Source organism: Rhipicephalus microplus, unplaced genomic scaffold (genome assembly GCF_043290135.1).
Source record: "Rhipicephalus microplus isolate Deutch F79 unplaced genomic scaffold, USDA_Rmic scaffold_12, whole genome shotgun sequence".
NCBI classification, from domain to species: Eukaryota; Metazoa; Arthropoda; class Arachnida; order Ixodida; family Ixodidae; genus Rhipicephalus; species Rhipicephalus microplus.
The window spans coordinates 36,919,429-36,943,133 of record NW_027464585.1 but is presented as its reverse complement, the minus strand read 5'-3'; the positions used below and the strand labels follow the sequence as shown (position 1 = coordinate 36,943,133).

At 46.4% G+C, this 23,705-nt stretch overlaps 1 protein-coding gene across 1 annotated transcript in view; it reads right to left on the bottom strand.

Annotated features, from left to right (window-relative positions):
* The window catches only part of LOC119168164 (cytochrome P450 4V2-like), a 952,270-nt gene that overhangs the window by 758,592 nt on the left and 169,973 nt on the right, over positions 1 to 23,705 (bottom strand). The window contains exon 2 of the mRNA XM_075882483.1: positions 8,315 to 8,427. Coding sequence (XP_075738598.1) covers positions 8,315 to 8,427 — 113 coding nt within the window. The remainder of the gene's footprint in view (positions 1 to 8,314; positions 8,428 to 23,705) is intronic.

Below are 23,705 nucleotides of genomic sequence, written 5' to 3'. Positions count from 1 at the left end.
GCTTCGTCAATGTATGTTATAAATGGCATCGGTAGAACTAAGAATTCGCCACACAATATCACAGCAGTATCAGTCTGATATTGAATATCAACGTACTCTAGCAGTGAGGCGTTGCGGCTCGTACCGTAGAAAGCCGCAAGTCCCCGGCAGCAGTTATCCACTCCAATGCTGAATCTTCGTGTTTTTAGCTTCCGATTTGTGTAATCAAAGGCGAAACTATGACCATTCATGCGTCAGTTATGATCAAAACAACACTATAACGATTATTGGAAGCAGTCTAGAATCGTTCAATTCGCTTCATCTTGTGCAATTTTACCCACACGGCCAGTGTTACACTAATGAAATCTCAGCTCAACCTTCCTGAACTCGCCATTCGGCGTAAAAAAACCTGGCTAAGTCTCTTTCGTAAGCTTTATTATCATAACAATAGCCTTCGCGAACATTTTGTTAAATCACCCTCATTCATATCACCCAGAATCGACCATCCACAAAAATTTCATGTTCCTAATGCTTTGATTTGTGGGGTTTAACGTCCCAAAACCACCATATGATTATGAGAGACGCCGTAGTGGGGGGCTCCGGAAATTTCGACCACCTGGGGTTCTTTAACGTGCACCCAACTCTGAGCACACGGGCCTACAACATTTCCCCCTCCATCGGAATTGCAGCCGTCGCAGCCGGGAATCGAACCCGCGACCCGCGGGTCAGCAGCCGCATACCTTAGCCACTAGACCACCGCGGCGGGGCTGTTCCTTAATGCAGAACCACAACTCATTTGCCCGCTTTCATTCCAAAAAAAATACATCTCAATGGAATCTACTCCCACGATGAGCTATCGCAATCAGCGATACGTCACATTTTAAGGTTTTTTTTTAAGGGGCGAAGCTCCTTCTAGCGGCCCCTGTTCGTCCCTCGTAGCCGTTGTAGTATGTAGCAAGTATAAAATTTTGATCTTCAAGGTGGTGCCGGTGAGAGGTTTCTTCTGTGCGTTGTTGAACAATAAAAGATAGTGCTTAATGTACATGCCAATAGCTGCTAAGGGGGAATGAGAGTTAAGAGAATTCGGCTTTTAGTTAACGCGCACGCTGCGATTCCCATTAGCAGCCATTGGCTTGTACATTGAGCACTATGTGAAAAGAAAAGGTTGCTACGTTATACTCGCTGGTTGTAACCTCCTTAGTTTTAGGAAGGTTTTGCGAGCGTTGAGACGCAGTGCCATGAATACAACGAACTAGTATATACCATGAACTCGAGGTGGTGAAAGGTGGAAAGTAGATACGAAGCGCAAGCCGTAGGAAAGTAAAAGCCGAATTCTCCTGTCTCTCATTTCCCATTAGCAGTCATTGACATGACAATTAGGCACTATATGAAAGGAAAAGGTTGCTACATTATACTCGCTTGGCGTAACCTCCTTGGTATTAGAAAGGTTTAGCGAGCGTTGGGCCGTAGTGCCATGAATACAGTGAACTAGCATATATCATGAACTCGAGGTGGTTAAACGTGGGAAGTAGACCCGAAGCGCGAGCGGTAAGAAAGTGTGCATGTGCCACCTCTCGTTGAGCTCTTGGAATGTCCGCTGTATGGCGGTGCTTCTATATGGGGAATATGTGATGAAAACATGCGAGATGGTGGTACTTGGAGTGTTGAATAGATGGACGAACGGACACACAGACAAATTCATGGATAGACGCATGATATATATTTATTAAGTGTTGTTTACCATTTTTGACATGTAAATGACCTCCCTTCTGTAATGTGAAAACCCTGAGGGTATAATAAATAAATAAATAAATTAGACTCTTTCTAACTGATTATCTACGATCTTCTCAGCAACCGTGGCACAAGAAGTACGGCCCTAAGCCTAGTGGTCGTTTCGGCTAGAGTGAACTGCTGCGGCTGTCGTTCGCGGAACGTAAACGAGGAAGACAGAAAGTACTTCCAAACTATCGAGGGACGAAATCTACGGTGTTCAGTGAGCAGTTAAGATGAACGCCATTTTATACATAGGTATGAGTAACTGCATAGCGAGTCATTACGTTTGCCGTAGCACATCTGCCGCTATACGCTAACAAGCTTTGCGGCAAAACGTGCCAGATGGATGTGATCCAAGGCAACCCGCAAAAAAATGAGCTAACAATCCCAAGCACGAAGAGACGAAGCACTGCGTATGCAAACGACAAATTCAAAATATTAGATACCTGAATTACTTTTAGGATGAAGAAAAATAAGCACATAGTCATGTTTCAGTTGTGGAGCTGTGGGCAGCGTGTCTGGCTCAGAATATGTGATGTGTAAAGGTAATAAGTTCGGCTCTAGCTAACTCGTTTTTTTTTCATTTTTTTTTTTCACTGCGTGCGTGTTTCAGCCCTAATTACAATGTGCGCATGACCACAAATTTTAAACACAATTCAAAAACCACATTTCGGCCGATAATGAGTGTCCCAGTGTACAGCGCCCGCGTGCCTCATACAGCGTGGTGCTGTCCCAGTGTCAACGCCACACTGGACACTGGTCCAGTAATCAGGTATGGCGCTGGGCCAGAGCCACTGGTTTTTGCGATAAGGTATGCCCACAATGACCTTGTAATGAATATTTCTTCGCGACGTACTTACTCCTTTCACTGTGCCAGTAGATGTATTCTTTGAGTTCTGCAATATAGAAGACTATTAGCGGAAGTTTTTCTGCCTCCTCAGGGACCACCGAACTCTAGTCGCAGGTGTGTTGAAGCACATTTTTTTCCAGTCGCTGAGAAAAACTGGAGTCCTCCGAAGGAGCGGATACTTCTTGCCGGGATTCTTCTGGTTGGTCGCAAGGCAGCAGCAGATGTTTGCTGTGCAGGTAATGTGCAGGTAATCTATCTTATGCGGATTCATGACAAGTACACAGGGGGGTTCGGAAATAAACAAGGAGCTGCGTCACTTCTCAATCTGCACGCATCATGACATACTTCAAGTTTTTGATATGCTCATACGTCTTCAGGATGTTACTTCCTTGAAAGTGATTGATATGTGGAGTTTAACGTCCCAAAACCACCATATGCTTATGAGAGACGCCGTAGAGGAGGGCTCCAGAAATTTGGACCCCCTGGGGTTCTTTAACGTGCACCCAAGGCCTACAACATTTCCGCCTCCATCGGAAATGCAGCCGCTGCCACCGGGATTCGAACCCGCGACCTGCGGGGCAGACCCCGAGTACCTTAGCCACTAGACCACCGCGGCAGGGCTCCTTGAAAGTGAGCATCGTCTACCTCACATGTCTTTCACAAACATTCCCGCAAATCTTTTCCACTTCTGCAGCGGGTCAGATAGCAGAGTGACGGCCTCTTTCTCGGAGCTTTTTCTATACCTGCTAGTGCACCCGGTCAGAAAACACATCGTCATGGTTTCCGGAACGTCTCAGCTATGGCGCACGGGAAAGCAGCAACACTAGAACTGACCTAGGGAGACCTACATACGTGCTCGGTGCGTGAACACGTGGTCATTGCTTAGATCATGCCCGCGGTGTCAAAATTCGGTGAGTTTCTTACGTAGTAGATGTTTGAGTATCTTCGTGAACATAGGCATTTAGTTGTCTTCAGAAGACCATGGAAACATGCCACGTGTACAAAAAGCGATGAGATCTACATACTAAAAAAAAAGTCAATTTCAGCGCAAGGATGAAGAAATGAATGCGATAGCAATAACTGGGAATGTGACGCTGAGAACGGCCAGCCGATCAAAACGTGCAGCGCGCTGCTCACTCACAAATGACGCACGAAAACAACACACACAGGACGAGAGCTAACCAACAACGTTGACAACTAGACGCTCTACGCGCTTTTTAAGCAAATTGTCGCACCAAACATAATCAGTGGTACAGATTTGAGTACGAACTAGTGAGCGTTCCAGTTATTACTTCGCTGTGTTTAAAAAGCGCGCTGTTTTCGCAATTGGGGCCTGCCCATCGAGCGTAGTTTACCTTTGTGGCCCAGGTAACGAATGCGATCATTCCGGTGAAAGGTAAGGGATGAGCGTGAGCGCACAAGTACTTATCCCCATTCCACCCCTCATCCTTCCCAATGCGCGTGGCAAAGTAAGCGTGAAGGATATGCGTGCGTTGGCGCATCACGACGAGCTGACTGCCAAGCGCGGGCGCCTTTTCTTCTTGAGTTTTTCTATATATAGATGCATATACGTATACGGTTGATGACGACCGCGTTGGTAACGCTAAAATCCAGCCGAGAGTGTCCATATAATTGCTATAGCAATAAAAAGTGCCACTCAACAATGGCACGGAACATACGAAACTGCAGCGGCAGTGAAGTCAGCTAGGAGCAGCCGGTTTTTTGGCGCGAAGTTGGACTGCAGTGACCCACACTCCCTAGGAGCAAATCGCGCTAGCCTCGTGAAAAGTCGTTCGGAAACTAAAAAAGTATCTATAAACGTTTTCTAACAATCACTGAGTGAGCTGAGAGAGCCAGCAGCAATAGACTGAAAACTTATGGCAGCATCGCACTAGGGCTTATGAAACTGAAATGGAGGCGTATCACCTTTTTTGTTTCTCTTCGGGTTTTTTTCCTTCTCCCTGGTCTCTTTTTCTTTCTTCTCCTCTTCAATTTTATTTTCTTTTTTTATCTCTTCATTTTTAACGCCAGAGCGTTAAGGAGCTCGCTTTGCAGAAAGTTTAGTGTTGGCGTCAATGTCGACGTCATTTTTTTGTGACCGAAAAGTGATCAACGTCTCCTAAAAATTGAGAAAGATGCTAATGAAATGAATCATAAACATTTTGCGGTCGGAGTGAGGATCAAACTGGGGTAGTTTGGGTGGCAATAAGGTCTCCTGCAATATAGTCACGCGTCTCCTTGTAGATATTTTGATGATAACTTTGTCACATGCTAGTCAAGTGAAAGTATATTCCTCGCTTTACCAACACACGCGTACTGTATACATGCATCCAATGCGACACGTAATATCGCAGTAATAATGTATGCTACAAGCGCACACTCTTATCACGCGTCAGAACATGCGAATATAATAAAGTCAAGGTTTAAAGTGGGCCCACCACTACAAAAGGCACACACATTACCTCGCCTTTTCCCTTAAGGCCACGTAGAGGGTGTATAGCAAACTAAAATATATTTCACGCGCACAAATGCCCATTACACAGAATGCAGCCGTATCCGAAAGTTTCACAGACACAAGCCACTTTGAACTCAGTAGGCACTAGGGACGCTATTGCGTTGAACTCTTAAAGGCGAAGCATAAGGATCCCCTTATTTCGCTGTTCGCTTTCTGCTTTTCTAAAACACGATAGTATTTCTTGGGGACCTTAACGCAAAAGTTTTCGTCTGTCTGTCTGTACAATTGTCTGTTGGTCCACTCTTAACCGCATCGGCTACTTGAGATGGCCCACCCCGTCCGCAGCGCCCACCAATCTTGCGCAAGGTATAGCATTCATACTTCTGGAATAGTCATTTGAAAAGCGATTATTGCGCATGTTTGGAGCACCATAACAACACGTATATATTCTTCATGTGCGTGTTTTACTAGAAAAGGCATACCTAAGTACCTTTGAGGACCATAGCACTTATGACGCTGCGCTGACCATGCAACGCTTGCACAAAAAGGCGAGTGTTTCAAACGCTTTTCAAAGACGAGACGGTGGTGTAACCTACCCGTCACCTTGCGTTCTACACCTTATCACTTCTGAGACGGGCGCGCACACCCATCTCAGAGCGACGCACTTTATTTTCTAAGAAAACTGCCAGATGGCGCTGATGCCTCACGTGTGACGTGACTTGCACTCGTTCGCCTGCGCTGTACGCTCGAGGCACTCTAACGCAGCGCCTCAAGAATACCATTCACCTGTTTTCTTGCGCAGAACATCAAATAAACGTTTTGGTCACACTCTCCACACCCAAGACTATCGTCTTCGACGACATTTGCAAATTAACATGCAGATACAGGGCCAATATTTTCTACTTATTTTTTTTTCTTTCTATTTCGCGCATGCATGCTCTTTGTTTTTTACGAATGTTGCACGAGGTTTTGCAGGCGTTGCGTGAAGCCTATTAGTAGAGTTTAATTATCGAGGCACTGGAAAAACAAGATGAAGCAGACTTCCCCATAACAAGAGCGCGCGCTCGATATGTCCCACACGAAGCGTTTTGTCAAGGTACGATGACAGCACACAACAGGCCAGCTCCATTATGTGCAGCACACTTAATTTATTGCAAGCTTCATATAGCGCCAAAATGTGCCATTGAGCAGCATTTGTTAAGCCAAATTATTAAACGAAAAGCATTTCTTAGCGAATTTCGGCGACTTTGAACGTATCTATCTATCTATCTATCTATTTATCTATCTATCTATCTATCTATCTATCTATCTATCTATCTATATCTTAGAATCTAGCCGCTTACGTTTGGGTGCTTTTGTGGTCACCCCCTTAACTTGGCGTGGACCCAAAATTAGCATAGTAGGGTAAGATGTTTTGACAAATGTGACGCACTGGTCAAGACATAAATAATGTCACAATTCCGTCGCGTAAGTCGTCAAACACTTCCCGTGAGACAGTGAGACATACCCGCGAGCGGGCATGTGTTGCTGGTATGCGAATATGTGCCACATGTGACTGACACTGCACAGGAATGACAAGAACACTTATGGGCAATTTTATTGTGCAATCGTTAAGAAATAACTGACATCAGTAGCGTCGACCCAACGAATGCAAAAAATAAAAGTAAGGGTCCCAGTTGCAATCAAACCCAAGCATTCTGCGTGGCAACGACGCATTTTGCCACAGAGCTACGCCAGGTCTCAGAACTACTTTTCAAATAGACGCTAATCTTCAATAAACGTCAATAGTGGCAGCAGTGCTGCCTACCAAATTTTATAAATAATACATATGTACTCCTTTAATACACCCATCACGTCGGGTTAACGTCAATTGTGGTTAGTTGCCATGCGCTGAAATTTATTTATGTAGCAGTGTCAAGGGCCAGCATCCTCGCGAGCATCCGCGCTTTATATCAGCTTCTGGTGTTGCTAATACGGATGCCCCAGTTGGTTATATAAACGTCATCAACTCTTCAACAGGTGTCTGTGCGCACAACCTTTGTACCTATATTCAGCATCATTTCATGACGTGTTATGTTTTCTTTTTGCCCACCTTTCATATACTGTCCCTAGGAACCCTTGAGGTACTAATAAAAAAATAAACAAATGTCGCCCAATAAAAAATTGCAACACGGCCACCTTCCTTCCACACGCTTCACACAAAGTCGATGTCCAGGTACGTGGAATCAGCCGATTGTTTTGGTCAGGGAAGCTTCACCCCTTCAAACCAGAAGACTTACCTCGGCAACTGAGGGCGTAACAGTGATGAGAATGGGCATTAAGCCACGTCATCAACTCTTCAACAGGGGTCTGTGCGCACAACCTTTGTACCTATATTCAGCATCATTTCATGACGTGTTATGTTTTCTTTTTGCCCACCTTTCATATAATGTCCCTAGGAACCCTTGAGGTACTAATAAAAAAATAAACAAATGTCGCCCAATCAAAAATTGCAACACGGCCACCTTCCTTCCACACGCTTCACACAAAGTCGATGTCCAGGTACGTGGAATCAGCCGATTGTTTTGGTCAGGGAAGCTTCACCCCTTCAAACCAGAACACTTACCTCGGCAACTGAGGGCGTAACAGTGATGAGAATGGGCATTAAGCCACGTCATCAACTCTTCAACAGGTGTCTGTGCGCACAACCTTTGTACCTATATTCAGCATCATTTCATGACGTGTTATGTTTTCTTTTTGCCCACCTTTCATATAATGTCCCTAGGAACCCTTGAGGTACTAATAAAAAAATAAACAAATGTCGCCCAATCAAAAATTGCAACACGGCCACCTTCCTTCCACACGCTTCACACAAAGTCGATGTCCAGGTACGTGGAATCAGCCGATTGTTTTGGTCAGGGAAGCTTCACCCCTTCAAACCAGAACACTTACCTCGGCAACTGAGGGCGTAACAGTGATGAGAATGGGCATTAAGCCACGTCATCAACTCTTCAACAGGGGTCTGTGCGCACAACCTTTGTACCTATATACAGCATCATTTCATGACGTGTTATGTTTTCTTTTTGCCCACTTTTCATATAATGTCCCTCAGGACCCTTGAGGTACTAATAAAGAAATAAACAAATGTTGCCCAATCAAAAATTGCAACACGGCCTCCTTCCTTCCACACGCTTCACACAAAGTCGATATCCAGGTACGTGGAATCAGCCGAATCTTTTGGTCAAGGAAGCTTCACCCCTTCAAACCAGAACACTTACCTCGGCAACTGAAGGCGTAACAGTGATGAGAATGGGCATTGGGCCATGAAAAGAGAGCGTCAAGTCCTGGTCTATAATGTCGTGGAACATGGACTTCAAGCAAAGAAATATTCCTGCAAGGAGAACGACGGGGCAAACCTCGTGAACAACAAGCAAACCAGCTGGAACTCCAAACTTCAAACACGTTCAGCGTATACTATGCACCCTATGTTTTCATTCAAGCGCCTTTCACTATTAAGAGAGAGCTTTGCTAGTTCTTAGGTAGTCATGCAAATACCGACAAAATAGAGGAGCCGAGGCACAACAGATAACTTACCACCCAAGAACTGATCTGCTCAGGCAGTATGCCACGCCTCAACACGCGCGCTTCTTCATTCCTGTGCTTGCAAAAGCTTTCATGCAAGCCCGTTATGGCTAGGCGGGCTTAACTAGCCCGCCTAGTCATATCACGATGAGTGATTTATATTACTTCAGTTAGGTAATAACTTCGTGACCGCGGTTGTGATCTGAAACAGCATACCCCGTACGCTCGCACCATCGTTGACAAGAACTATACACAGTTCAGCGTGCTTGCATGAAGCACTAATAACGTTGAGCGCAGAAAAGTAAAGGCTTTTTTATAGCAGTGTACAGAATGGTGAATACAGGCATAAACAAATGAAACGCGAACCACCAATGTCGAAACAAAATCAGTTTAAATAGTGATAACTGGGGAACATGACAAGGGACAACTTTTTACTCTCTTTTCTAAGATGGTATACGAACTCCAAACGTCGAAAATGGTGTATAGGAAGGGGAATACTGAAGCTTGCGATGACAAAATCTGAAAGCAGGGGTTGTGCCCAGCTGATGCTCCGACAAGCGGTCTTGTCTTCCACAGGGCTGGAACAGAACTGATTGCTTTAGCGCTTGCGTGTTTACGCTACGCACCATCTCCTGCATCAAAACAAAGGAGCGGGAGGAGCCACACTGGAGTATGAGAAAGCAGGGAAGGGGAGCAGTGACATAGAGTTTCCCAATATAACTAGTGGGCACTCTGGCACTGCGATCGTTCAGCGACCATGGGAATGATGGGTAGTACACACATTTGCCTAGTCTTCGTACTTGCGGGCGGTGAATCGTACTTGCGGCTTCGTTTATTGCTGTGTTTCTATTTTGTTTTGAAAGAAAGATTAAACTCTTTTGAACTTCGTGACCCCATTTGGAAAGGCAATTTGAAAAAAATACGTTTGTGAAGCGCAATCGCTGAACATTCGCTGATTTTTGTTTCGTGATAAAACATCTTCAAGCCACACGAACACACACGGAGCCAAAAGGACACCATAAGTACTAATTTTAGACAAATTTGCGTACTACCCATCGTTCCCATGCTCGCTGATGCGCCGTGCATTGCATCTCCCTTAGACACTAGCGCCAGAGTTACCTCTAGTGTATATTGGGAAACTCTATGGGCAGCGACGTGCAAGATCAAATAAAATACTTGAATGAATGTTAGTAAGCTGTCTTAAAAAGCAAGGGAGAAGTGTATCATCCCATATTGTAGCGATGCTGAAGCTTAGAGTCTATTAGAATGAACGTATTTGTTAAGGAGTGAACCTGTGCCCACAACTCAGTATGACCGTGGTCCCAGTCAGTTGACCATTAAAGATGTCTTGCTCTCCCCGAGAAGTGCCGAGCGCGTGGCCCATACGAGTCGGGTCAGGCCAGGTACGATGGTCTGCGTGTGGCCCGGCAATACTGCGCATCCATCATGAACTCATTTACAGCGCAACACCACAAAAGACAGACAGGGAAGGAGCAAAAGAGAACGTCTCACAACTGTTGTTCATTGGAAAAAACGGGGCGAAATGTACATATATATATATATATATATATATATATATATATATATATATATATATATATATATATATATATATATATATATATATATATATATATATATATATATATATATATATATATGTATATATATATATATATATATATATATGTATGTATATAGCTACTGCTAGCTTACATCACGACATGCGCAGACCAAGAGGTGCACCGAAGTAGCGTTGTCACACTTATGGGGGTAATCAAGATTGGCGTAAATACCCTGATTCTTTTTTATACAGTGTGACAGATGGTTCACTAATGCACTTGCTACCCCTGATCTTAATATGATATGCCACAGCGATTTCTCTTGTTAGTCAATTAGGAGGCTTGAAGATGATGGTGGTTCTCTAAAAAATGGGACGGTAGCTCAGTTGTTGTCATCTTATTTTTGAAAGAACCATTATCATCTTCAAGCGTCCTAACCAACTAACACGACAAATCGCTGAGGCATATCATATTAGGATTAGGGCTAGCAAGTGCATTAGTGAACCATCCGACACACTGCATGAAAAATAATTAGGGTATTTAGGTCAATCTTTATTATCGCCATAAGTGTGACAACGCTACGTCGGTGCACATCTTGTTCTGCGCATGTCGTGATGTAAGCTGCCAATACCTAGAAATATACATTTCGCCCGTTTTTTTTGCAAAAAACAACTGTTTTGAGTCAGTGCCGTCATTCCTTTTTCTTTTGCTCCTTCCCAGCCTGTGTTTTCTGGTGCTGCGCTGTAAATAAGTTCACGATGAGTCCTAACCAACTGGCCATCTTCCTGCAATACTGCGCATGCGCTCGGGATTGGTGTGTTATTGCAATGCAGGCTGCAGGATGTGTGGCGGCTATGTGAAAGAGTTGGTAAGCATTTGTTCTTGAAGCAGGAATTTTTTTTTCATCCCGTGGCTACTCTTGAAGCTGGTTGTCTTAACGTGGTCTTCTTGACTGACGCATTCCTTCGCGAAGGAGACAGGCTCTCGCAGAGCGTGCAAGAACGTGCCAAGCTGATGGCTCGTGATGGAGTGCCCACCTCGCGTCGCTCGGCTCGTGCGGACTGTCTCCGTTGGCTACTGAGAGCCAGGGCTTATTAGTTTGAATATATGGCGATCTACAATAAAAGACATCGATGAAAAAACAAAAAAATGGCGAAACACGAGCTTGTCCCATTTTTACTGTTATGAGATAACAACATGGATCACGACACACGCAGTTGTCCGCCGCCGTCGCCACTACCGTTGCCCGTAACCACATCATGCGAAATTAGAATAAAAACCTTGCACCAGTGACACAGTGGGGCTCGAACTCGAGTCCACTGGTTCCCGCACAACCCAGTATTCTACCAATGAGCTACGCCAGTGCTTGTGACCTGTGTCACTGGTCTCGCAAATTGAGGAGGGAACGCCTGGCTAATTCCAAGGGCTGAAATATCGGCCCCTAGAGCTGCACCACGAAAGCACGAACAATTTAGAAATTGTCCAAATCGGCGGGCCAGTGGACGCCCGCTGTGGTCGAAAGAACGAGTCAGAACGAGAGATAAACAAAACAGAAATATATTCTCAAACATGGCAGATCAAACAATACACCAATATGAACTCACGGCAATAGTCCAATACAATGTGCCACCACACAAACAACGGGATACACAATGCAATTCGATACACTCAAAGCAACGCACAAAAACAACAATATGCGCTAAATTGCCATCACACGCATCAAACAACCAAGACACCTAAAGACTAAATAGTTCGCGAACTTTTATAGTACAAAGTTCTTAGAACAAAGCTTGAATGATACTCTTCCAGGAATCACTCACTCAAAGTCCAGCGCTGTTGTCGATCCGCTGCCCGCGAATTTTCTCTTCCAGGAAACTTCGCGTGTTCAAATGTCCGCTCTCCAAGCGCTAAACTTCTTCGCCGGTAATTCGTCGACTTCTCACGTGCTGCTGCAAACGCGTCTGCGCTCACTGGCGGAAGACACACTATCTTCTTCCGCTTGTAGCACAAGCCTTTACCCTTCAGGTGGAAATCCTCTTCATCGCCTGCTTTCTCACTGACGACAAAAGCCTTCGCCCAACGGCGGAATGACCCCACGCACACTTGCGCAAAACGTACTTCATCTCCAGCCTACGCACACTGGCGTAAACTGTCTTCATCTCCTCTCTGCTGCTCGCTTAAATACCTCCGCGCGAGGTTCTAAGCGTTTCTAATCGTTTGGTCGGCGTGCTGCACAGCCAAAGCTGGGGAAAGAGTGAGACGTTGCGAGAACAATCCGCGACACGTGACGCAACTCTGCTTCGTCACGCCCCTTTCCTTCGAGATTTTTCCAGCGGCCTCTGGCTGACCGATGCGAGGAGGTTGATTGGCGTAGCGGCGCGTCCGATGAGGAGAGCGGGCGCTCCCGAGGATTCCTTTGTTGTTTATTTTCTTCCTTAACGCTGGCTTCGGAAAGCGATCGTGTAGTGCCCGGTATTGTCACCAACAGCGAAATTCAGAGGCACGCGCTTTCTTGAGTGCTCGCTTTGACACCACCCCTAACTTTTAAAAATTTTATCTTCTAATATTCAAAACCACATAAACGAGCGCTAAACAAACATAGTGTTAAAGAAGGAGAGATGGGACAGTGGCGATCAGGCCTTGCTGTGGTGGCGGGCTTCATTTTGGGACGCGGGCGTAGACGAGGTCACAGCTGCAGTGTCCTGCCGGGCCAGGAGCTAGGCCGATCGCAATTCCTTGTGGTTCGCGCATCACGAGCCACGCGGCTCTCTTCTTCTTTAGTGTGGCAGCTGGCAAAGACTGGCGCTACGCTACATCAGCTCCCCTCCCCCCTATCACTTTGCGTGGTTTCAAACATGCACAAAAAAATCAAGAGGAACGAACAGTATGTACATGAGCGGTAGTTCATAGTTTGCCTGTGGAGAAGTCCGAGTTGTTACCGTGAAAAACGTTGGGTATCTGAGAGTTTCGGCGGGCTCTGGTAGCCGCGAAGTGGGTGAGGTGTGCGCCGAACAGGTGGGGTAGGCAGCACTGGCAAGAACTGCCGAGGCCCTTGTGACCGTGGGCATAGGCAGCACCACCGGTCGCTTTTTAGATAATTCTTTTGGAAGGATAGTGCGGAGTGTGAGGATGCCTCGTGAGGGCAGTTGTCGCAAGTGTTGCATGGTCGCTGTAAGCACGAGCGTCCTTAATAAATCGATGCTGTCTACATCAGGTGCGGGCAAGAGCATGCTGGTCGATGGTCCATGGAACGGCATGCTGGAAGAAAGGCTCTGCAATGCACACTGTGATTTCCGACGGGCTGTAGAGGAAGTGGCAGGCAGACACGTTGAACAGAGTTGACTCGGTGGCAGAAGCTCATGATACACATGGATGGAACCGACGCTGGCACATCTCTGTCACCTGGCATTGCAGCACTCGTCATAAAGACTGCGTAGTTGAAGTTTGTGTGAAAATTGCTGAACTGACTTAAGCTCCTCTACGCTGTCTTCGGAAGTGTTCGGCAGCAAGTCGCGCATCGCAGAAGGCTCAGGCTGTTCTCAGGCATGGTGCGGCATATATGTTGATACAGAACCACCTCATGCAGCCGGCACAGGAAAACTTGGTTCTGGGACGGCATGCTGACCGTATGCTTGCATAGCCGGTGAGTCACAATCGGGTAACGTCACTATAGGCATGATTGGAGCGTCATCCACAGTGGTTGCCACGCTGGCGGTAGCTTTGCTGCTTGCGTGGCAGACGGCAGCTGGTTCGGTTATGGTGCCGCACGTGGTGTCAGCGAACAGGTGACAGGTAGTGCCAGTTTGGGTGTCGCACGCTGCGTCTGTAGGCGCTGAAGCCGTCGTTTTCACCGACGTGTGTGTCCACAGGTGCCGACCGGCCAACCAAAGGCCGATTTTCGGGTGGCGTGCGCTGCGATACGTCAGTGGAGTCAGCTGTGGTAGGAAGGCGCCTACCGTGTTGTGATATAGCACTAGACGAGATGTTTTAGATGGTAACCACGAAGACGTTTTGATCATCGTAGACGAAGAAGCACTTTCCGTGTGGTTAGTTCCTTGTCGGAGGCGGTGTTGAGCGCCTCAAAACCGCAGGACGGCGTCCCGTAGTCCCTCATATCGGCGGAGACTCCAAGAGAAATAGGTGAAGCGTCGCTTGAGGTCAAGGATAAGAACGTATTCCAAGACCTCGAACGTAAATTTTTGGAGCCAGATGCTGTTGAACTCCAAGGCAGCCTCAAACTTTTGGAACCTTGGCTCGATGCAGGAGAGCCGAAATGGAGGTAGAGGATCAAAGTGTGGCTGCAAGGTTTGAGCTGGCTGGAACAAGGCCGTGAAGCTCAGTGGCAGCGGTGCAGCGCCGATCGCTTGTTCGTTGGTTCATGGTAACCAAATGTTGAGGAAGGAGAGGCGAGATGGCGGCAACGAGCCCGTGCTGAAGTCACAGCTTTTATTTGGGACGCAGGCGTTGACAGAGTCGCTGCTGCAGCGCTCAGCCCGCCGAGGAGCTCAGCCGTTCTGAATTCTTTCTTGCTTGTTTGATCCCTATTTTTGTGACTCTCACCCACTAAGGGGGATCAGCCAAGAATCCGGTGGGTAATGCAAGTCAATACCTTTAGGTTATCCAGGCTAAGCAAATAGGACTACTTTGTTATGACTTGGTGGGACTAATCTGGTACACTGGGAAAAAAAGGAATGAAGAAAAATAATAGAATTTGTTGAATATTTTAGGAGTAATTGTTCCTCTGAAGAATAAATGATTACAGTGTAATAGTTAAAATTATAAATGTTAGAATTGCTAGTGAAAATCGAGAGCTGATCAATGGCTCAGCCAGGTAATCTTCTTGTGTTACATAGGAATTCGCAGAGAGCCCCACAGATGCTTCTGCCGCTGTGAGCAAATGAAGCAGCCCAAAAAGACAAAATATTAAGAGTAGTTAGTGATATTCCTAGTTTTTGGAATAAAATTTCGCAACAGTTCTTTGTGGCTGGCGCATCACGAGCCACGCGCTCTCCTCTTCTTTAGTGTGCCAGCTGGCAAGACTGCCGCGACGCTACAGTCTAATACAAAAGTACGTAACATAGACCATCGCCCATGGGCGTCACATTCACAATAGCACACTCTTTACAGATTCACATCGCAATTCAATTTCTCATCACATGAAATCTAACGACAGGTACAGGAGTACAACACTCCATCACACATTTCAAGCAATTCAGACGTACAATGGTCTGTGTATTTACCACAATTGTACAATTACATCAATACACCACGTCAACGCAACGAACACTTTGACTCACTCGACACACACTTGTGACACAGGATAACAACAATATCAACAGAACACATTGCACACAACACTGCAACACGCATGCAGATCCAACCCAGACTCCTATCTCGTGCACTTTGTGCTGCCCTTACGCTCTTGCTTGGAGTGCTCATTCAATCTCCTTCTCTCTTTCTATTTTTCTTCGTTCTGTTTTGACCAGCCCTTATACACACACCGGCGCGAACTTCCTTTATCTCCTGATTTGTCACTGTGGACAAAACCCTCCAGCGTCACGACAGAATGACCCTACGCACACTGGCATGAACTGTCTTCATCTCTTCTCTACTGCTCTGCTGGTCAAATAAAAGGACACTAAAGTCAGATAGCAAATTAGGTGAGAGGAAAATCTGAATATATCACAGCTAAAACCACTACATTATCAACAACAGTGTCCCACTTACCGAGAAATTAAGGCAAATGCACAAGAACACAAGCACCGCAGTAGGACATTTTGAAAATGATCTTATGACATCAGACGGACCACCTACAATTATTCACTAGTCATCGATTTAACTGCACCAAACAAAGAACCTTCCGTGCATTAAGAGACGCAATGAAGTGCTGCTTGTTCGTTTTTGTTTCATTCGTGGAAAAGAGAACCGCTGGACGTTACTATGAGGAATGGCGTCAGTGATTCAAATATTTATTTCTCGCGTTTTAAAACGGACAGGTGGTGCCATCTAGCGGGGCGCAGTTCAAACGCAAAACGTCTGCAGTTTCGAAGCCTAGGGTCGCAAATTGATCAGAGAGAGAAGTGGTTGTAAGAGGGAAAAGAAGCGAAAAGTGAGCCCCGTAACTGTTTGCATTAGGGTGCGACACCTCAACAGTGGCTCACAAGGTATGGGGTTGAGGAGGGATTAAAATGATAGGATTAAAGGTAGAGAGATAGAGAGATGAGCTAGGACAGCGAGCGAGGACATATGAGAGATAGGAGAGATAGGAAAGATGGAAACACGTTCACAGGCGTCCGAGGACAGGGCACCACTTGCGAGGGCTCTTGTCGGCGTCAAGAGATGGCGTAGGGGAAGTTCAGCAGTTCAGAGCTACGCTGTCGTCGGAGATCGGCGTCAGGAGATGACGTAGAGCCAGCCCATGCAGCCGGCCAGAGCTACGCTGACTTCAGAGATCGCGAGGGCACAATTAACCTGTCGGCACGGAATCCAGCGAGCGACCAAATTGATCAATAGCCATTGTTGCTACTGTATTTACCTCTGCTTCCGAACTGCTATGACTAGCGTAGTAAAGCCGGGACTTTGTGCACGGCAACAGTGACGTGAGTCGGTCTGGTCGGTCCGCTTCTTGAGGCGGTTCATTTGTAGTGCACTAACTAGATGCGAACCACTTAAACGTGATTTTATTTCAAAAGAGTTACATCCTTGGCACAGCAGTAACACTACGAGGTATTTGGGCCGCTATTTCAACAATCAACGTCGACTTAATAGCGGCCTTTGTGTCACTTCATAAATATCTTCACGCGAGGTTCAAGACGTTTCTAATGGTTTCGTTGGTGCGGTGCACAGCCAAGGCTTGAGAAAGCGCGAGACGTTTCGAGAAAAGTCCACGACAAGGGATGCAACTCTGCATCACGACGTCTGTTTCCTTCGAGAGTTTCCCGGCGATCTCTCGCCGACCAATGCGAGGAGGTTGGTCGCCGTAGCGGCGCGTCCAAGGGGTAGAGTCGGTGCACCCGAGGAGTCCTTTGATGTTTGTTTTCTTCCTTAACGCTGGCTTTGGAGGGCGACATTGTGGCGCCCGGTATCGTCGCCGTCACCGAAATCCCGAGGCGCGCGCCTTCTTGAGCGCTCGTTTGTGACAACTGTCGGCAGACTTCGTTAAGAAGACGTGATTTCGGGAAAGCGATCACGGTAATGTGACTTATGAAGTGTTTTAGAAAAGCGAAAGAACAACCCATCGTCGCACAATGTGAATAGCACAACGAGTGGGCCGTCCGATGCTCCAACTCAGTACAAAAGCTTCTTTTTGTTCCCCTAATAACTGTGCCGCTTACCCACCAGTCAAACGTTCTCAACATCGTCAGCCACTGCATGAACGATTGGCACACAATTTCTTGCAAGTCTGTCGCAGATACCCTGTTCTCAGAAAAACGACGAGAAATAGCATAAAAACTGCGAGCCTACTATTCACAAATTTATTACTAACGCCCAAGTGGGTATCAAGCAAGTGTACTTGCAGTATTTACCCAATAAGTGTTATGAAAAGGTTCTGAAAGGCCGCTCCTCTGGCTTTCAGAGTGACTTTGATGCGCCTTCCGCGCAGGCTCTACGTTTTTATTCTTTCTTAATGAGTTTGCATTCATTGTTGCGCGCAAAAAGTTTACACTGTGCCTGATAAGCAATGACGTGGAGGATTTTACAGCGCTAGCGTTAAAAAGCTCAGTATACCGTGTGGTTTATTATCGCAAATTTTACAGGTACAAGAAAGACATAACAATAGTTACAATCGCAACTGAATTTATTTTTTAAAAATTCTTCATGCATACGTTCCCTCGCATGTAAGTTTTACTTGAACGTCTTCCAATTCTGCATATTTTTTGGTTTATGTTAGTATTTTTAAGTGAATAATCTGTATACATGCTTCTTTTTTTGTCACCTAAGTATGCGCCGAAATTATTTCGTGGTTAATATTGCATTAATTACAAGTCTCATTTCTACACGTGAAGCGAATATTTTCTCTACATGTGCAGCGAAGGGTCCAAATAAAGATGTCGGATAAGTTTTTGTTGACTGTTATTTCATCTCTGTAGCATTCGGGGGAGCATGGTGCCCATATATGAAGTATTTTTTTGAAAATAAATTTAGTTGCGATTGTTGCGAGTAACTTCAGCATATGTTCCACAAAAAAAGTGATGAGGCACGTCACCAAGATGAATACTCACTCTCTCGCCTTATTTTTTCAAATTTCTCCACGAGCTCGTTTTTGTGTGCATTTATAGAGGGAGCCTATTTTGCTGTTCGGCTTCTTAAAACCCGCTTTTCAATGAAAATTTTTTATAAAGCTTCACGCAATACTCATACTGTATGTTCTCTTCTCTTCTCCGCTGTACCGCTCAATATACTTGGATCTTCGAAGCCACGATGGGTTGGTACGGGTGTACAAAATGTATACATTTCCCAATTGAAAAACAATCTGTTATAAACTTCATGCTGAAACACTGTTCGTGAAAACTTTGCACAAAGAAAACGTATATTTTGCTCGATGGTTAGTATACACGTCTGCCTCTGTGGTGAACCTGTGTCACAAACAAGCGCTCAAAAAAGGGTGTGCCGCCGAAATCGGGCGACCAAGCGCCAGAGAGGCGCCTCAAGGTCAACGATAAAGCAGAAAACAAGCATCCAAAGACTCCCCGGGCGCGCCGTCTCTCCCCCCTCAGAAGCGTAGTTTCGCCGAGCAACCTCCTCACATCGGTGGCCGAGCAAGCCCTGGAAGGTTCTCGGTGGGAAGGGGCGTGGTGATGCAGGGTTGCGTTACGTGTCGTGGACGGCCCTCAAAACGCCTCGCTCTTTTCCCAGCCTTGGTTGTGCATCGCGCCGACGAAACGTTAATTTTCTGGAATCTATCCCGAAAGCTATTTAGGCGAGCAGCGAAGAAGGGAAAACAGGAGAAGAAGAAATTCGCACCAGGGTGCGTAGGGTGTTCCGCCTTGTCGAAGGCTACTGTTCTCAGTGACAGAGCAGGTAATGAAGAGGCTTTCCACCTGAGGGGTGAAGACTCGTGCTACAAGCAGAAGAGTGTGTCTACCGCCAGCGAGCGAAGACGCGTTGCAACAGGTGCGCGTGAGAAGCTGACGTGTGAGCGGCAAAGAAGTTGGTGCTTGGAGAGCGGCCAATTGAAGACGCGAGGTTTTTTGGAAGAGAAACTTCGGGGGCAGCGGAACGAAAACAGTGCTGAACTTTGCGTAAGTGATTCTTGGAAGAGCATCATTCAGACTTTGTTCCAAGGAGTTTGGTTTGAATAAGTTTTCGAACACTTTAGTCTTTATATGTCTTGGTTGTTCTATGCATGTGATTGCATTGTAGCGCGTATTGTGGTTTGTGTCCATTGTTTCGAGTGTAGGTGATTGTACTGTGTAGTACGTTGTTTGATTGGTGACATAACGTATTCAACTATTGTCGAGTGTGCATATGTGTGTATCGTTTGATCTGCCCTATTTGAGAATATAATTTTGTTTTGTTTATCAACTCTCGGGTCTGACTCGTTCTGCGGACCACAGCCCGCGTCCGCTGGTGAGCCAAATAGGACCCCTTCTAAAGTGCCCGCGCTCTCGTGGAGCAGTTCGGGGGGCCGATACGTCGGCCCATGTAATTAGCCTGGCGATGGCCTCCTTTAGTAACGGACCCGTGACAATTATACTGGCGTCTGCCACAAGGACCTTTTGGTGCCCAGTGGGTCTAAAGTATTGTTAAAGAGCCTCAAGTCGTTGATAGTGCTATCGGAATAATTTTGGTGTGTTTCTCAGTGTTCTCGTTAACTAGTGTTCAGAGAGTGTTTCGATAGACTGAGTTAGGCAGATATTTTGTGCACGCGGGGAAGTTTTATTTGTGAGAAACCATGGATCTCGAGAAGTTAGTAGCTCTTTGTGAGAAGATGTGTCTTTTTGGCGCCGAACTGCGGAATTGAGTCACCCAGAAGGAAAAAGATGAAAAAGAGAGAACCAAAGAAGAAAAGGCAGCTGAGCTGGAAAAAGAAAGGTTGGCGGTTTAAGAGCCAAAGCTGAAAAAGCACCTGAATTGGAGAGAGAGAGAGAGAGAGAGCTTGGCAGCCGAGAGGTTGAAAGAAGAAAGAGAGCGGCAATTGAAGTTGGAGCTAGAGAGAGAACGGTTGGCAGCTGAAAGGGTGAAAGAAGAAAGAGAGGCGGAGATGGCTGAAAGGCAACGGCAGCGCCAGCACGAGATGGAACTCGAACGGCTGGCTCCGTTTTCAACAGTGAAGTGAAACACCCGTCCAAACTATAGTTGAAAGCAGCGAATGGGAAGATCATGGCTTCCGTTTGAACCCAAGCAAGCTGCTCGTAGCGTTTGATAAAAGAAAGAACGACCTTGACGCCTACCTTTACAGATTTGAGACAATAGCAAGGAGCCAGAATTGGCCAGAATATCAATGGGCAACTGCTTTGAGTACCTGTTTGAGTGGTGAAGCGCTCAGTGTGTACAGTAGGCTGACGTCGACCGATGCAGCCAACTATGCAAAGGGTAAAGCGGCTTTACTGAAGTGATTTAGATTTACTGCGGAAGGTTTCCGGTGCAGTTTCAGACAGGAAAGCCAGCTGATGGTGAGACGACTACGCAGTACGCCGCTCGACTTAGCCATTATTTTGACAGATGGATCGAACTTTTAGGCACAAAGCAGGACTATGGTGAGCTTAGAGAGCTCCTTATTAGAGAGCAATTCCTTACCAGTTGCCACCCAAGCATGACGCTGTACTTGAAAGAGAGGAAACTTGAGTGACTTGAAGAAATGCTTGAATTGGCTGACCAATACTTGGAAGTGCAATGTGGCACGAATTTGGCCAAAGTCAAGAAGGAGTGTCCCAAAGATTCGAAGAAATCGGCACCCGAACAAAATAAGCATGCCCCGGAGAGTTTCCCGCGATGTTTTTTGCGTAACCGAGTGGGTCATCGCGCTAATAGCTGTCGAATTCACTTGACGAGCCCTACGGTTGTAAAATGTTTCAAATGTGCTCAGACCGGGCACAAGACAGACGCATGTCATAACAGAGTGAGTCAAACTCAACAAGTAGCCTGTGCGCAGGTGGCACCGAAAGCCGATGATGATGACGTCACCGACGAATTGGTGGAGTTGAAAAATGGGAAGAAGCTTCTTTTTGTGGGTGATGTAATGATCAAACGGCCAACTAGTGTTACGAAGGGAATGCCAACGCTGCCTGGAAAAGTTGCGGTTAAGGAGGTTGCAGTGTTAAGAGTCACCGGTAGCTTTACTGTTATCGTGCGGAGAATCTTGGTTCGGGAAAGTGGGCTAACAGGCAAAACAAAACCGGTTTGCTTAATTGACAGTACGATTCGGGTGCTTCCTTAAGCAGAGATTGATGTTGAAACCCCTTACTTCAGCGGGAAGGTTACTGCCCTGTGTATGATGACCCCCTGTACGACCTAATCATCGGAAACATCGAGGGTGCGCGAGGGCCAAGCGATTCCGAACGTTTGGGGGAAGACCCGAAGATGGAGTCCTTGCCGACCCAGAGACCGCGAGATACAGGAGAGGAGCATCCCGTGCAGGATTTAACCCAACCTCAAGGTGAAGCCCGGGTTCAAGAGACAGTGAACCAGGAGATGATTGTGTTGAACAAGAGAACGTGCCATGCAGCTGGTCTTGCGGCGGAACGACCTCAACCGACCAACAGTGAAAAGTTGACGGAGTCGGCCAGCCAGACACAATGTCGTGACGGTAACGAGCTGGTGAATAACCCGCCAATATCGGTTGAACGTTATGACCCGGTAATGGTGTCGAAAGTGTCAACGATGGCTGAGACGCCACCTCAGATACCGGTAATTGGAAGGGCTCGCCAGAACAGAACGAGAAAAAATAAGAAGACATCGAGCGAACACCGCAAAAAAGAGCGCAAGCGCAGCTTGAAGTACACAAGATAGGCGCTGAGGTCGAATCAAAATGTGTTTGGCAGTGTTGAGCCTAAATGTGTTGTTTTTATCCTGTGTCTAAAGCGTATGTCAAGCGAGTCAAAATGTTTGTTGCGGGTACGTGACGTGGTCCGCAAGATTGTACAGTGTTGTAAAGGCAGACCCTTGTACGTTTGTATTGTTTGAAGTGTGTGAGAGAGTTTTGTACTGATGTACCTTTGGTTGTATTCCATGTGTTGTGAGATTGAATTGCAATGTGAAATTGTATTGAGGGTTTTATTGTGAATGTGACGTGCCATGAGCGACGGATTATGTTATAGACTTTAGGTGTGTAGTGACTGTTCGCACTCGTTTGTGTGGTTTTGAATATTATGCAATGATAATCTTAAAGTGCGGTGCGGTTTCACAAACGAGCGCTCAAAAAAAGGTGCGCCTCCGAACTCTGGCGGCCAGGCGCCAGAGAGGTGCCTCAAGGTCAACGATAAAGAAGAAAACAAGCATTCAAAAACTCCCCGGGCGCGCCATCTCGCCCCCCCCCCCCCCATAAGCGTAGTTTCGCCGACTAAACTCCTCATATCGGCGGCTGAGCAAGCCGCCGATTTGAGGAGCAAGAGTTGGGTCACGTGTCACGGACGGCCCTCGAAGCGTATCGCTATTTCCTTTGGTTTTGCATCGCGCTGACGAAACAATGAGAATTTTCAGGAATCTAGCGCGAAAGGTATTTAAGCGAGCAGCGAAGAAGGGAAAACAGGAGAAGAAGAAAGTTTGCGCCAGGGTGCGTAGGGTGTACCGCCTTGACGGCGAAGGCTTCTGTCTTCAGTGACAAAGCAAGTAATCAAAAGGATTTCCACCAGAAGGGTGAAGACTCGTGCTACAAGCAGAAGAGTGTGTCTACCGCCAGCGAGCGAAGACGCATTGCAACATCTGCGCGTGGGCAGCCGTCATGTTACCAGCGAAGGAGTTGGTGCTTGGAGAGCGGCCAATCGAAGACGCGAGGTTTTCTGGAAGAGAAACTTCGTGGGCAGCGGAACGACAACAGCGCTGGACTATGAGTGAGTGATTCTTGGAAGAGTATCATTCACACGATGTTCCAAAGACTTTGGACTGAATAAGTTTTCGAACTCTTTAGTATTCAAGTTTCTTGGTTGTTCGATGCATGTGATTGCATTGTAGCGCGTATTCTTGTTTGTGTCCGTTGTTTCTAGTGTAGCTGATTGTACTGTGTAGTGCGTTGTTTTATTGGTGACCTATCGTATTGAACTATAGTCGAATGTGCATATTTCTGTATCGTTTGATTTGCCCTATTTGAGAATATAATTTTGTTGTTTATCAACTCTCGGCTCTGACTCGTTCTTTGGACCACAGCTGACGTCCGCTGGCGCGCCAAATAGGACCACATCTAAATTGTCCGCGCTTTCATGGAGCAGTTCAGGGGGCCGATACTTCGGCCCTTAGAATTATCCCGGCGTTCGCCTCCCTAATTAAAGGGACCCGTGAAAACCTGAAAAAAACAAACCTTGCTTCATGAGCTGCAATGACGTCATTTAATTGTAGGATGTCCTTAAACAAACTCCACCAAGAAGTA